We start from the raw sequence: 15,646 nt of genomic DNA, 5'->3' as shown, positions 1-15,646 counted from the left end.
GCCCCACCATCAGAGTGCACGGCATATGCCCTGCCTCTCTCCCCTACTTACCATCAGAGTGGACGGCATATGCCCTGCCTCTCTCCCCTACTTACCTCAATTCTGAGCTGAAGTCACATATAGATCTAAATCACATGTGACTCCCAGCCGCAAGGGGGTCTGAGAAGCACAGTTTATAGCACTCTAGCCTCTGCAGAACAGAGGAGGAGGTGAGAAAGGAAGGTGAGCAAGCCGGTCCTCAGTATCCGTCTTAAGGAATATCCTTGAACTTGGCCTCCCCCTTGATTCTTAGAAACTGTTTAATTGCCAATTTTAGTATTTGTGTTAAAACTTTGCACAAAAAGGGAGAAGAAGCATCAAAATGTTCAGAAATTAGATCCATACTGCCAACACCTAAGCACCACAGTGCCCGCAAGGGCCCATCCTCAGATCCCTTCTCTTCCCCGTCAGTACTCACTTTCTAGGAGAGCACATCCAGTTTCATGGTTTTAAGTACCACCTATTTGCTCTGAAATACATGTCTAGCTCAGATCTCTCCCTGAATCCCAATCCCACTTAAACAACTGCCTAGTCTACATCTCTACTTAGATGCCTAATATGCACCTCAAACTTTCAACAGCCCAAAATGAGCTCTGATCTCTATCCGCCCCCAGATTGCTCCTCATGCAGTCCTCCAACGTCAGTAAACAGGAGCTCCATTCTTCCGGGTGCTCCAGTCAAAAACTTTAAAGCTATCTTTGACTCTTCTCTCACATACAACACAGCCAGCCATCAGAAAATCCAATTGGCTCTATGTTCAAAATATATCCAAAATCCAACCGATTCTCACCACCTGTACCACTGCCTTCTTCTCTTTCCCCAGCCCAAGTCACCATCAAATCTCACGGCATTATTGAAATACCCTTCTAACTCGTCTCCCTGCTTTGGTCGTTGCCTCTATCCCTTTGCAGTCTGCCCTGCATATCCAGAATGATCCTTTAAAAATAGTGCCAGAAGGGGTTCAAGGAAGATGGTGGAAGTGGCAGCATAATTTTGAAATCTATTCCAAATTCCCACATGAATTTGGTACATAAAATTGACAGAGCAATTAGACAGTAAAACGAAAAACCCATCTGGAGAACATTTTTTAACAAAATGAAGACAAAGGATCCTTACAAACACTAAAATATAAGTGGGTGGGAACAAACCACCTACAGCCTCAAGTCCCAAGTGGCATCGCCATTTATGGGGAAGGAAGCAGAGGAGAACAATGGTATACCAGACTGACCTGAGACTAGGAAAACTCCGCAACAGCCAACAGACATTTTGTGGAAAGAAGAGGGCTAATTCGAGAACAGCAGGTAAAAATGGAAGGGGATTTGCCCGCTCCAGTAGAGGTAGGTAAGGTCCATAGAAGCTTTAGCAGTCTATGCCCAATGAGCTCCTAAAACCAACCGGCGAGGGCTCCCTTCTGGGACAGTACTCAGCACTAAGGTGAAACTGCTGGGGGTAAAGTAAAAAGGGGGCAGAATGGAAGCAATAGAGAAAAAGAAAAGGTCCAAATAAAACTGGGAGAGAGAAACAGAAATCAGGAAACCTCAGAAAGTTAGCCCCCATTTTTTGAACACTACAGAAAATCAACAGAAAAGGAAATTGAAAGGTTAGAGAACCAAGCTGTCTCCTAAAAGTTAGTAAAAGAGAACTTTTCAGAAATGAGTAACAGAAAAGTACCAACATCAAACCCCATACAAAGCTAGTATAAGGAAAAAGAGAACGGGGAGTAGAATAACATCTTTATAGACAATGAAAGCATGTCAGGAAACAGATCAAGCCCATTTCAAAACAAGTCAAAAGACACCAGGAAAACGGCATAACCCATGAAAGAAAACCACATATCAGAGTTAGAAAAACTCAGAAATTATGCAACAGAACTCAGGAAAGAATTAGAAATAAAAGAAAGCAAAATTTTGGAATGGAAACTGAACTAAAAGGAAGATAAGAGCAAATAAACTTAACAGGTAAATAATGTCTTAAGAAAAATAGAAGGTAAAAATAAGGATAATTACAAAATAAAAAAGAAATAAGGATTAAAAGAATATATTTCAAGAGAAAGGAACATACATTGGGGGAAAAGTGATAAGGATCTAAAACACATGTAATAGGAGTCCCTGAAGAAAAATCCAAAGCAAGGGAAGAGAACAATACTAAAAACCTTAATTCAAGCATACTTTCCTGAAATAAAAAAGGCTTAAAGCTGCATTATAAAGGAGCATACCTGAGAATACTATCTTAGAATGTTCAATACCGAGACATATTCTACTAAAATTACTGAATTTCAAGGAAAAAATATTTTAGGTATCTAGGCAAAAAAAAAAAAAAAAAAAGCAAGTGATTTATAAAGGAAATAAAATTAGATTATTATCAGATTTTTTTGACAACAACTTTTAATGCCAGAAGAAAATGGAGTAATATCTTTAAGATATGGAAAGGAAGAACATATGAGGCAATGATTTTACAACTGGTAATACTAACTTTCAAAGGGTACAAACTATTATCAACATAGAAGAACTTGAGACTTCTGCTCCCACAAGCCCATCCTGAGGAATCTAAATAGAGAATGAACATTGGACAAACAAAATGACTAAAAGAGACATCAACATAAGGACTGCTAGTGAGGATATTGTTACTTGTAGAACTCAAATGAGGTTTTATTCAATAATAAAATTATTAAAAGGGTAAGAATATAGCAGAAATGACAATGTAGAGAATGCTGGAGATTCTCTTCCTTGCCAGGAGGAGAGAGCCTATCTGAAGAATGAAACCTTGGAAGGCATATTGCTTGACCAACTAATAGCCATTCGCTTCTCCCTTCTTCCATGGTGGTAGAGCCTATCTTCCGCGAGAAACTAAAAATATCAGCCCTTTGGTTTCCCACACCTGGATTTTTACAATGAGCTGTAACAGTGCATCTGCTGGGGAGTTTCTGGAGAAGATTTATTTTTCTGATAATAAGTGAGAGTCAGGCAAGGAGAGCTTTCTCTCTAACCTTGCCTCCCCTTTTTAAAACATGGCTTTGCTTGAGAATGGGATGCATGGAGCTGCAACTTGTCTTGCAACTACAATGTAATAGCCTGAGGATGAAAAAGGATTTTTGACTGCAGCTTCCCCTAGCACACATACCCTTCCAAGAGGATCTGTCGTTACCTAGAGCTAAACCCAGAATGGAATTGGGGAAGGATATAAAGAGCCTGGTACTTGATGACATTTCTGAGCCACTGAACCAACCCTGGAAGCTACCTGGAGACTTCTTGTTATGTGAGCTGATTGTATTGTTTAGGCTGCTCTTAGGTCTTCTGTTACTTCCAGCTGACAGCATTCTCAGTGATTTAGAATTCAAACTCACAAGTAAAATCAAAGGACTAAGAGAGAGAGATAAAGCCTTGATGACACTGCCTGAGCCCTGAATCCAGCTGAGCCTGAATCCAGCTGTATTCATTAATTTCTTAGTTATAGGAGCCAGTAAAAAATCTCCCCTTTTCCTTAGCTAGTTTTGAGTTAGGATATGTAATCCAAAACCAACTTGCACATTTAGGCCCATATAATAGATGTTTAGAGCCAGGACAAGCATAGCTGAAGATTGGAGCCTCCTCCACCATATACACCCTTCTAAGAGGATATGCTCTGACCTATAGCGAAAACCAATTAATTCGTACCATGGCCCATTGCTCTTGCCAGATCTTACGGATACATGACTCTCTGTAGGGTAGGCTGAATCAATCCTATTTCTTGTCTGGAAAATTTGAACTAAGTCACACAATCAGGAAAACTTAACTGAAAGATCATATATAGAGTCAAGAATGGAGCTGGTGGCATAGAAAGTCTAAGTCCTTTGGAAGCAATGGTTATAAGGGAGCAGAAAGTTCAAAGGAAGCAGAGACAGCTAGTGTTAGGAGAGAATCAGGGGAATTGGGAAGAAGCACAGGCAGAAGTAGAGATGAAAGGCTAATCAGCAATTTGAGAGACAGGGACTCTCTTCCTGACTTTCTAGTTTCAATTTCTCTGAAGTTTGGTGCTGCTACATCTTTTCTGCCTTTGAATTTGGTAACTCTCTATTTTGTGAGCTCCAAAACAAAGATGGGGTTGGAGAACTGTGATTCAAGGTGCCAAGACCCATGAGAGCACTCAGGCAATATGGTGCTATACAGTCAATTCATGTGTGCTTCTGAGCAATGGAAAGAAAAGCTAGTGCATTTTTAATATAATTTGGCGAATGCAATATCCCAACAGCACAGAACACTAATGACTTCTTAGCCAGAGTAAGAGTGAAATAAAGAGAACTGATATCAAGTAAATCAAAGAAACATAAGTTACCTGTCACTGCTGAGTGATTTGGGCTTCCATTTAAAATATATATGTTTTAGTATAATACATATGAGTCAACATGGAGCTGCATTTTAAAATATCCATCCAACTTGAAAGACCTAAATAATGATAGGTCTTTACAGTAGGTTTCCTTGAAGGAGTAACTCAGACATTTCACACAGAGCAAAGCAACTTGTCAAACATATTTACAGGACTTTTCATCGTTTCAAAATTTCTTACAGAGTGGCAAGAAAAAAAACTCCTTCCCCTCTCATCTATGAATCCACTCACTGTTACACTGCTTCCATCTATACTTCCTCTTGCTGGTCATACTGTTCACACCTCACATTCCCAAGAGACCCTCCCTGCCATATGCAGCCCCCTGGAAAAATATATACTAAGGACAGTTTCGTTCTTTGCATTATATCTCTAAGCTAACTTCAACACCATTCCAACAAAAATCTACTTCAAGAAATTTTTATAATAAAAATGAAGTAATCCTTTGTCCCTTTTCAGGGTTACAGATTTATCTTACCACAAATATCAAAAATATATTCTTTTATTTTTAAACTTCTTTATTGGAGTATAATTGCTTTACAGTGTTGTGTTATTTTCTGCTGTATAACAAAGTGAATCACCTATATGCATATGTATATCCCCATATCCCCTCCTTCTTATGTCTCCCTCCCACCCTCCTTACCCCACCTGTCTAGGTGGTCACAAAGCACCGAGCTGATCTCCCTGTGCTATGCAGCTGCTTCCCACTAGCTATCTATTTTACATTTGGTAGTGTGTATATGTCCATGCTACTCTCTCACTTCGTCCCAGCTTACCCTTGCCCCTCCCCATGTCCTCAAGTCCATTCTCTACGTCTGTGTCTTTATTCCTGTCCTGCCCTTAGGTTCATCAGAATCATTTTGTTGTTGTTGTTTAGATTCCATATATATGTGTTAGCATATGGTATTTGTTTTTCTGACTTACTTCACTCTGTATGACAGACTCTAGGTCCATCCACCTCACTACAAATAACTCAATTTCATTTCCTTTAATGGCTGAGTAATATTCCATTGTATATATGTGCCACATCTTCTTTATCCATTAATCTGTCGATGGACACTTAGGTTTCTTCCATGTCCTGGCTATTGTAAATAGTGCTGCAATTTGAACATTGTGGTACATGACTCTTTTTATAGTTTTCTCAGGGTATATGCCCAGTGGTGGGATTTCTGGGTAGTATGGTAGTTCTATATTTAGCTTTTTAAGGAACCTCCATACTGTTCTCCATAGTGGCTGTATCATTTACATTACCACCAACAGTGCAAGAGGGTTCCCTTTTCTCCACACCTTCTCCAGCACTTATTGCTTGTAGATTTTTTTTTCTTTTCTTTTTTTTTTTTTTTTGCGGTATGTGGGCCTCTCACTGTTGTGGCTCCTCCCGTTGCAGAGCATAGGCTCTGGACGCCCAGGATCAGCGGCCATATCTCACAGGCCCAGCCACTCTGCGGCATGTGGGATCTTCCTGGACCGGGGCACGAACCCGTGTCCCCTGCATCGGCAGGCGGACTCTCAACCACTGCGCCAACAGGGAAGCCCTGTAGATTTTTTGATCGTGGCTATTCTGACCGGTGTGAGGTGATACCTCATTGTAGTTTTGATTTGTATTTCTCTAACGATTAGTGATGTTGAGCATCATTTCATGTGTTTGTTAGCAATCTGTATATCTTCTTTGGAGAAATGTCTATTTAGATCTTCTGCCCATTTTTGGATTGGGTTGTTTGTTTTTTTCATATTGAGCTGCATGAGCTGCTTGTAAATTTTGGAGATTAATCCTTTGTCAGTTGCTTCATTTGCAAATATTTTCTCCCATTCTGAGGGTTGTCTTTTTGTCTTTTTTATGGTTTCCTTTGCTGTGCAAAAGCTTTTAAGTTTCACTAGGTGTCATTTGTTTATTTTAGTTTTTATTTCCATTTCTCTAGGAGGTGGGTCAAAAAGGATCTTGCTGTGATTTATGTCATAGAGTGTTCTGCCTATGTTTTCCTCTAAGAGTTTTATAGTGTCTGGCCTTACATTTAGGTCTTTAATCCATTTTGAGTTTATTTTTGTGTATGGTGTTAGGAAGTGTTCTAATTTCATTCTTTTACATGTAGCCGTCCAGTTTTCCCAGCACCACTTATTGAAGAGGCTGTCTTTTCTCCACTGTATATTCTTGCCTCCTTTATCAAAGATAAGGTGTGTGGGTTTATCTCTGGGCTTTCTATCCTGTTCCATTGATCTGTATTTCTGTTTTTGTGCCAGTACCATACTGTCTTGATTACTGTAGCTTTCTAGTATAGTCTGAAGTCCGGGAGCCTGATTCCTCCAGCTCCGTTTTTCTTTCTCAAGCTTGCTTTGGCTACTCGAGGTCTTTTCTGTTTCCATACAAATTGTGAAACTTTTTGTTCCAGTTCTGTGAAAAATGCCATTGGTAGTTTAATAGGGATTGCATTGAATCTGTAGATTGCTTTGGGCAGTGTAGACATTTCCACAATGTTGATTCTTCCAATCCAAGAACATGGTATATCTCTCCGTCTGTTGGTATCATCTTTAATTTCTTTCATCAGTGTCTTACAGTTTTCTGCATACAGGTCTTTTGTCTCCTTAGGTAGGTTTATTCCTAGGTATTTTATTCTTTTTGTTGCAATGGTAAATGGGAGTGTTTCCTTAATTTCTCTTTCAGATTTTTTATCATTAGTATATAGGAATGCAAGAGATTTCTGTGCATTAATTTTGTATCCTGCAACTTTACCAAATTCACTGATTAGCTGTAGTTGTTTTCTGGTAGCATCTTTAGGATTCTCTATGTATAGTATCATGTCATCTGCAAACAGTGACAATTTTAATTATTCTTTTCTGATTTGGATTCCTTTTATTTATTTTTCTTCTCTGATTGTTGTGGCTAAAACTTCCAAAACTATGTTGAATAATAGTGTGAGAATGGGCACCCTTGTCTTGTTCCTGATCTTAGAGGAAATGGTTTCAGTTTTTCACCATTGAGAACGATGTTGGCTGTGGATTTGTCATATATGGCCTTTATTATGTTGAGGTAGTTTCCCTCTATGACTACTTTCTAGAGAGTTTTTATCATAAATTGGTGTTGAATTTTGTTGAAAGCTTTTTCTGCATCTATTGAGATGATCATATGGTTTTTCTCCTTCAATTTGTTAATATGGTTTATCACGTTGATTGATTTACATATATTGGAGAAACCTTGCATTCGTGGGATAAACCCACTTGATCATGGTGTATGTTCCTTTTAATGTGCTGTTGGATTCTGTTTGCTAGTATTTTGTTGGGGATTTTTGCATCTATGTTCATCAGTGATATTGGCCTGTAGTTTTCTTTTCTGTGACATCTTTGTCTGGTTTTGGTATCAGGGTGATGGTGGCCTCATAGAATGAGTTTGGGAGTGTTCCTCCCTCTGCTATATTTTGGAATAGTTTGAGAAGGATGGGTGTTAGCTCTTCTCTAAATGTTTGACAGAATTCACCTGTGAAGCCATCTGGTCCTGGACTTTTGTTTGTTGGAAGATTTTTAATTACAGTTTCAATTTCATTACTTGTGATTGGTCTGTTCGTGTTTTCTATTTCTTCCTGGTTCAGTCTTGGAAGGTTGTGCTTTTCTAAAAATTTGTCCATTTCTCCCAGGTTGTCCATTTTATTGGCATAGAGTTACTTGTAGTAATCTCTCATGATCCTTTGTATTTCTGCAGTGTCAGTTGTTACTTCTCCTTTTTCATTTCTAATTCTGTTGATTTGAGTCTTCTCCCTTTCTTTTCTTGATGAGTCTGGCTAATGGTTTATCAATTTTGTTTATCTTCTCAAAGAACCAGCTTTTAGTTTTGTTGATCTTTGCTATTGTTTCCTTCATTTCTCAAAAAGATATTGCGATCTTGGTAGGATATTGCCATAGTAAAGTTAAAGTAAGAACTTTAAGGTAATAGTTCCTGAACTTGACACCTGCCAGATGAGGAAAATGATTATCTGATTGTATTTCTCAGTTTTAAACTGCAGAATATTCCTGATAAGACTGTAAGAGCATCCGATAGTAACATTAATAACCTCTTTTTGGTCTCAAAATGTTCCAGTTCTAAGACTGTCCTCTGGAAAATGTCATAGAACGTAGCTTATGAACAGAGAATATGTTACAAGCACTTTATTAGTAAAGCACTGGGTATTCTTCTAGGGACTAGAATCTAGTAAATATATAATTTTCTGTTATAAGGGGCTTATTTTTCATATTTTGGGGTATAAATGGAGGTACTGAAATCATTTTGTAATTTGGTTAAAATGCCATACAAATTTTGCCTCATTTAAGTAAAAGATTTCTCAGATGAATGTATTTCTTAAAGACTACTTGTAGTGTTTTACCTGCTACATGTTTATTGTATATTACTCTAATTTTCATAAAGAACTTAGAGAAAAATCCCAAATCAGAACTTTGATTCTGGTTCCTCCATGATATTAACTTGATTTTCCATGCTGGCCTTGTTTTTTTCCTTCAAATTCTGATTTTGAAAAATCTCAAACATGTAGAAAAGTTTAAAGGATCTACACACTCCTTTCTTTATCTGTCCACTTAGACTCAACAATTATTAACATTTTGCCACATTGCTTTTTTTGTTTTTCCTTCTATTTTTCTTTTCCCTAAACTATTGGTTTGGCCAAAAAGTTCATTCAGGATTTGCCGTAGTTATGGAAAACACCAAATGAACTTTTTGGCCAACCCAATACTTGCAAGCTATGAGTATCGTGACACTTCACCCCTAAATACATCAGTCCCTGATGCTTTTCTAAAAGTAGAAGGGATAACCCAAGACATTGCAAGTGAATATTCTCCCTTTCGCTGGATTTAGAATAAAAGTTGAAGGGTTTTTGTTTGTTTGTTTTGCCATTCAAAGGAAAACACTGGAGCATGTGCACAGTATGAATAATGAGAAAGCACTGTGAAATGTATGATTTACCTAAATCTTTAATACTACTACTAATAAGATACTATCTGTAACATGTACTACTATGTGCTGAACACTATTCTAAACATATTACTCTTTTATTCTTCAAAACAATGCTGCAAGTGAGGTATTTTTGTTTTCCCATTTTACAGATTAGTGAACTAGCCTGTCTGATTTCAGAGCCCTTCCTTTTTCCACTGTACCATGTAAAACAAACATCAGTAATCTCTATTGATTAATCTAGATTCACTTGAGAAAAAAATGTGCCGCAACTGGTGTGATTTGTCAAAGACACAGGCTCGGGAATTCCCTGGAGGTCTAGTGGTTACGACTCCGAGTTTCCACTGCAGGGGGCACTGGTTCGATCCCTGGTCGGGGAACTAAGATCCTGCATGCTGCGGGGCGCGGCCAAAAAAACAAAGGAAAGAAAAACACAGGCTCCTTTCAATGACCCTTTTTCTTCCTTGTCACCTAATTCCTAAAATTAACCTGGTGTCTTTACATTATCTTAATGAAAACGTACTAGTTGAATGGGAAAATGAAAAAGTACCTACATGTCAGAGGTGACTGAATGCATTTAATGGTTTTATCTGTGACAGCGTGAGTATTCCAAATAAAGGGAATGTGAAGGTGTATTTCCTCCCTGACGATTTACTAGTTTTGAGGATTGATAATCAATGATAACTGGTAACTATAAAATAGCTCAATAATACTAATGAATTATTCTATATGAAATGAAAAAGAGCTGCATGAAATAAAGCAAATATTGAACAGGCAGAGTTCTTCAAACAAGTACAAATTAACTTAGCAATCAAATCCAACTGTAAATGAAACGCCATTATGACATTAGAGAAAAACCTCATGGAGTTAGGACAAATCAAAGGACAATGTATCCACACTCTTTCATACACCTCTCACTGCACTCAGGTACGTGCACGTACATACACATAGGCACATGCACGAGTGAGCAAAAACATGCCTCCACTCTCCTACCCCCCAACACATGTGCAGACCCAGGTTAGAGCTGCTCCATGCATGCCCAGTGCCCAACTCTCTGGCCATTAGGACACTGCACGTGCCCTTCTCCCTCCTTCCACCCTTCCTCCCCGCTGCCTAGGGCTCCTTAAATACCTTCAAAATACAGGGAATCCCAGAAGGTCTTCGGGTCTGTACACTGCATTACCTTCATGCCAAGGTACAGAGAAGGGGCAGAGATAGCAAACAATGAGGGTTCAGACCAGGCTGAGAGCTTCTGATTATACAGAGGATAGGAAGTGGGAATTCCTACAGCCAGCCCCCTGTCCAATCCAGAATACCTTCAGGGCAGAGACCTTCGTAGACCTTAGGCCCCCAATTATAATCTGGATCATATTTTCAATACAGGGCTCATGAGACAGCTGGCCACAACTGTCAAAGACCAGCTGCGCTGAGAGAAAGGGTTCCTGCCTTGGAGCCTGTAAAAGAGGGTTAGGAGAGGTGGTGGGGCTAGATGTCAGTATCCGCTCCCTACCAGCTGGCCCCTGGCTGCCCGCCAACCTCCACACGTGCCACCCACCACCTCACTTGCAAGATGTTGGCCACAAAAGAGGTTATCTCGTCCTCTATGATGGACACGAGGTTCTGGCAAATCATGTAGTCTACCAGGCGGGCCAGTTGTCCCATCTGCAGCAACCAGGCTTCTGCCTGCTTCAGCTTCTGCTCCAGCTGCTGGCACTGCACCCTCTGAAGGTATAGGGAGCCCTGTCCTGTCCTGATCCCCTTGCAGTTTTTCACTTGCTCCTGCAGGCCCTGTTGCATGTGGTAGGTATCCTCGTGAATCTGTCAGAATAGAGAGTGGAAAATTCACTGGAGAAAGGGGGATGGAGACCAAACTGGCCACCCACTGGCCCGTTGCAAAGCCCTCAGGTCATGGAGCCTAAAACCTAGATATACACATGAATGGCTGCTTTTTAGTACAGATTGGCCCTGGAAATCTTTAGGCGACCAGGGAAGACGTGAAATGGAGAAGATACATGGAGAAGCTACAGTGAGTTATTTTGATAGGCCAGGCCTGTCTGCCAAGAGCCCCCAGGATGGAACTCAAATAGAAAATGTGTGAATGTGTAAATAGAGAGATTCACAATGCATAGATTAGACAAAGAAAAAGAGAGACTGGCTAAGTAAGGCTCAGCAATTATTCCAGGATATGGAGTCCGATCACCAGGCCTGGGTGATGTGGCCTGCTGACCAGCACAACACTGCCTTCTGTGAGAGTAGAAGCTGTCTCTGGCTACTGACATAGACTTTCTAGTGGGGGACAGGGAATAGGGTTGAAAGCCTGGGGACCTCTTTGTGGGTTCTTCTCGCAACTGGGGAGTTCCTCAGCCTACACAGGCGGCTGATAGTTGCCACCTCTGGGCCTGTCCTGTTGAGGAACAGCGGGGAGACACCAGAAAGACACATTTGGCCAGATGGACCTTTTGTCCTTGCTGCTCTCCTATTCTTTCTGATGCTCAACAGAGCTTGTGATTAGAACTACGAGTGGTCTGTGGATTGTATTCTGCTAACTCTGAGCTCAGATCCCAGTCTTCTGAGATCCAGACCCAAGGCAGTTGAGACTGCTAGGCGTGTCATATACGGACATGCCTCGGACTTGGCGAGGTGTCCTCTCCTGTGCTCTAGCAATACCCTCAATACCCAGTGCTTCCCACGTCATAGTCCTTAGTCCAGTGTACCATTATCTACTCGTGTGACTCATCCACTACACTGTAAATTCTCCAAGGAGGCCTCCGTCACACCTTATTTCATGTCTCTACTGCTTAACACAGTGCCTGGCATGGCCCGTTCCACAGTAAATGTTCATAAAAAGAATGTACCACCTCACACTGAAAGGGCTTACTGAGTGATAACTAGGATAAAACCATAAAAACAACAACAACAATAGTTATTGAGTTGGCCGAAAAGTTTGTTTAGGTTTTTCCATAACATCTTATCAGTATATGTTTTTAAAACCTCATCATTAGGGGCAATATCTTTAGAGTTCTAAGGAAATTTTTAAAACCTAGGATACTGTATCTAGCCACGGTATCACTTTTTGTTTGAGGATGAATAAAGTTTGAGGATGAATAAAGACATTCTTAGATATACAAAGACTAAAAATTCACCATCCACAGATTCTCTCGGGAAAAAAAAATAAACAACAGTATATTTCTGACAGAGGAAAATGAATATAAGAGGATAAAGTGGTCTACAAGAAGCTCTGATGAGCAAAAAACAATTTGTGATACACATCGTTAATTCTAAATGAGTAGCTGTAAAACAAGAATGTTCATAACAATCTAGAACTAAAATTCCAGGAGATATCAATAAAAGCATAATGAGAAGGGTAGAGAGTGGGGAGAGGAAGAGAGGAGAAAAAGGAAATTAGAAGAGTGCTAAGGTTTTATTCTGCTTAGAAGAAAGATATAGACACAAACTCAACTTGGCATTCATTCAGTCAACAAATATTCACAGAGCACCTACTCCATGGCATACACTATAGTAAGCAATAGAGACATGTTAGTGAATGAAACAGATAAAAATCCCTACCCTCTTGTTGGGGGGGGGAATACAAGAAACATAATAAATAAATAATATACAGTAAACATATAAATAATAAATTTATATTGTATGTGAAAATTATAAGTGCTGTGAAAAAAACAACAGAGCAGAAGAAGAGGAATCAGGAGTTCTCGTAATAATGGAGCTTTCACAATCTCAAATAGGGTGACTAGAGAAGGCCTCTCTGAGTGGGTGTTTTTAGGAAAAGACATGAAAGAAACATTGTTATAAAAATATAAATTGAACAGCTACCTCTGTTAGGCAGGTGTATAAATGTCTTACATAGGCATTCAGCTGCAAGGAAGAGAAAACCAGAAAAAGTATGGCTTAAGCAAGTAAAGGTTTATTTAATGCAGTAAGAAATCCATGGATGGCATATTGCCCCAATAATATCAGTCAGAACAAAGCTCCCTCTATCTTCCTCTTCTTCCATCCTCAATATGCCTTTCGCCCTCATCGTGGTGAGATGGCTTCCCCAGCATCAGAAATTTCATCCAAGGGTTAGGCAATAAGACAGGAGTAAAGGTCCCCAAAGACATTCCAGTTGGATCTGCCTCTTTCTAAAAGTTTTCCCAGTGACTTCCACTTAAGTTTCATTGCCCAGAACTGAGTTACAAGCCTTTCTCCAGGTAGGAGTCTAAGAAAAGAAATAAAATCAAGATTCTGAAACTAAGAAAGATGAGTAGACACTGAGTAGTTCCTGGGCAATCACGAGAAGAATAAAATGTATGACATGCAAATCAGAAGAGGATAGCAATAGCAACAAAAATGTAAAACAACCCAATGAAGGACAAAAAACACAAGGAAGACTCAAATAGAAAGCATAGGAAATAGAAAACTCCAAAATGAGATGGGAAAAACAAAGCCAAGCCTGTAACAGACCCTCAGACAAAACGTTTCCCAGCTCTTTCTAAGAGATATATATAAAACAAAGTAACAAAGGGAGGTTGAAAACAAAGGGATAGAAGAAGATAGTTCAAGCAAATGCTTGATGCTGTTAATATCAGACAAAAGAGAACTCTAGTAGAAAAGTAGTAATAAGAGTGAAGACATTTTCATATCAATAAAGTTATGAACCTTTATGCACATAACAACATGATTTTGAAGTACATGTTGCAAACCTAAAGAACATCAAGGAGACATTAATAAATCTATAGTCATAGGAGGGGATTTTTTTTTTTTTTTCTTTGCCGTACGCGGGCCTCTCACTGTTGTGGCCTCTCCCGTTGCAGAGCATAGGCTCTGGACACGCAGGCTCAGCAGCCATGGCTCACGGGCCCAGCCGCTCCACGGCATGTGGGATCTTCCCGGACCGGGGCACGAACCCGTGTCCCCTGCATCGGCAGGCGGACTCTCAACCACTGCGCCACCAGGGGAGCCCATAGGAGGGGATTTTTAATGTATATCTCTCAGTGACCATTAAATGTGATGTATGATTCTGGATTGGATCATAAAGCAGGGAAGAAAACATAGTTAAAAAGGACATTATTGAAATAATTGGCAAATTTTTAATAAGCGTTGTGGGTTAGATAGTAGAACATATCAAAGTGAAATTCCTAATTTTTTATAATTGTACTATAGTTATGGAAGAAAATGTTCTTATTCTTACAATAAACACACTGGCATATTTAGGGGTACATGGACTTGATGTCTGCAACTCACTCTCAGATGGTTCAGCAAAATAATGTATATACACATAGAGAAAGAAAAAGAGCATAAAGGATAACATAAAAGGGACAAAGATAACCATCTGGGTGAAAGGTATATGAGAATTTATTACACTATCCTTGCAACTCTCCTAATAAGTTTGAAATTATATCAAAATTAAAAGTTACACAAGGAAGGAAAGAAGGGAGGAAGGAAGGAAATGGGTTTATCCCAGTAATGCAAAGGTGGTCTAACACTGAGAATTCACCATATTAACAGACTAAAGGAGAAAAATCCCATGATCATCTAAATAAAAGTAGAAAAAAAATCATTGGACAAAATTCAACACCCATTCATGAAAAAAACCCTCTTAACAAACTAGGAATTGAAGGAAACTTCCTTAAAAATTGGTAAGAGTGTCTACCAAACATTCTCATTTAATATCATTATTTATTTGTTTCTAATCTATTTGAGTTGTTCAGTAATGCTACATTTTGACGGGCAGCAGCATGTTTTTATTTAGCACAGATTACAAGCTTGGTTCTGTAACAATCCAGTTGCCAGCTGTGTTGATTACTCATCTTCCCTCACTGCCCCCCCCCCCCGCCTTTGGGGTGACTGCCAACAGGGACAGGTTCCATTCACTCCACATAGCGGCACAGAAAGAGGTAACTGTTGCATTTGCTTGTCCTTTCACTCTTTTTATGGTGATTTTTTTAAAAATTAATTTTAATATAGACAATGTATTATTTTATGGTTTATAATTTTTATATTTTCGGGACCTCTAAAGGAAACCTACAAAACCTTGTTAAGAGTAATTAAAGAGGGACATGCAGGGGACATGGGTTCGAGCCCTGGTCTGGGAGGATCCCACATGCCGCGGAGCAACTAGGCCCGTGAGCCACAACTACTGAGCCTGCGCGTCTGGAGCCTGTGCTCCGCAACAAGAGAGGCCGCCATAGTGAGAGGCCCGCGCACCGCAATGAAGAGTGGCCCCCGCTTGCCACAACTAGAGAAAGCCCTCGCACAGAAACGAAAGACGCAACACAGCAAAAATAAATAAATTAATTGATAAACTCCTACCCCCAACAT

The 15,646-nt window shown here is 39.7% G+C and overlaps 1 protein-coding gene across 1 annotated transcript in view; it reads right to left on the bottom strand.

Annotated features, from left to right (window-relative positions):
- Positions 1–15,646, bottom strand: part of DNHD1 (dynein heavy chain domain 1) — a 65,498-nt gene that overhangs the window by 38,012 nt on the left and 11,840 nt on the right. The window contains 3 exon segments of the mRNA XM_060019674.1: positions 10,460–10,511; positions 10,645–10,782; positions 10,892–11,146. Coding sequence (XP_059875657.1) covers positions 10,460–10,511; positions 10,645–10,782; positions 10,892–11,146 — 445 coding nt within the window.

The sequence above is a fragment of the Delphinus delphis genome, chromosome 8, assembly GCF_949987515.2.
Source record: "Delphinus delphis chromosome 8, mDelDel1.2, whole genome shotgun sequence".
Taxonomy (NCBI): Eukaryota; Metazoa; Chordata; class Mammalia; order Artiodactyla; family Delphinidae; genus Delphinus; species Delphinus delphis.
This window is presented reverse-complemented; position numbering and strand designations above follow the sequence as displayed.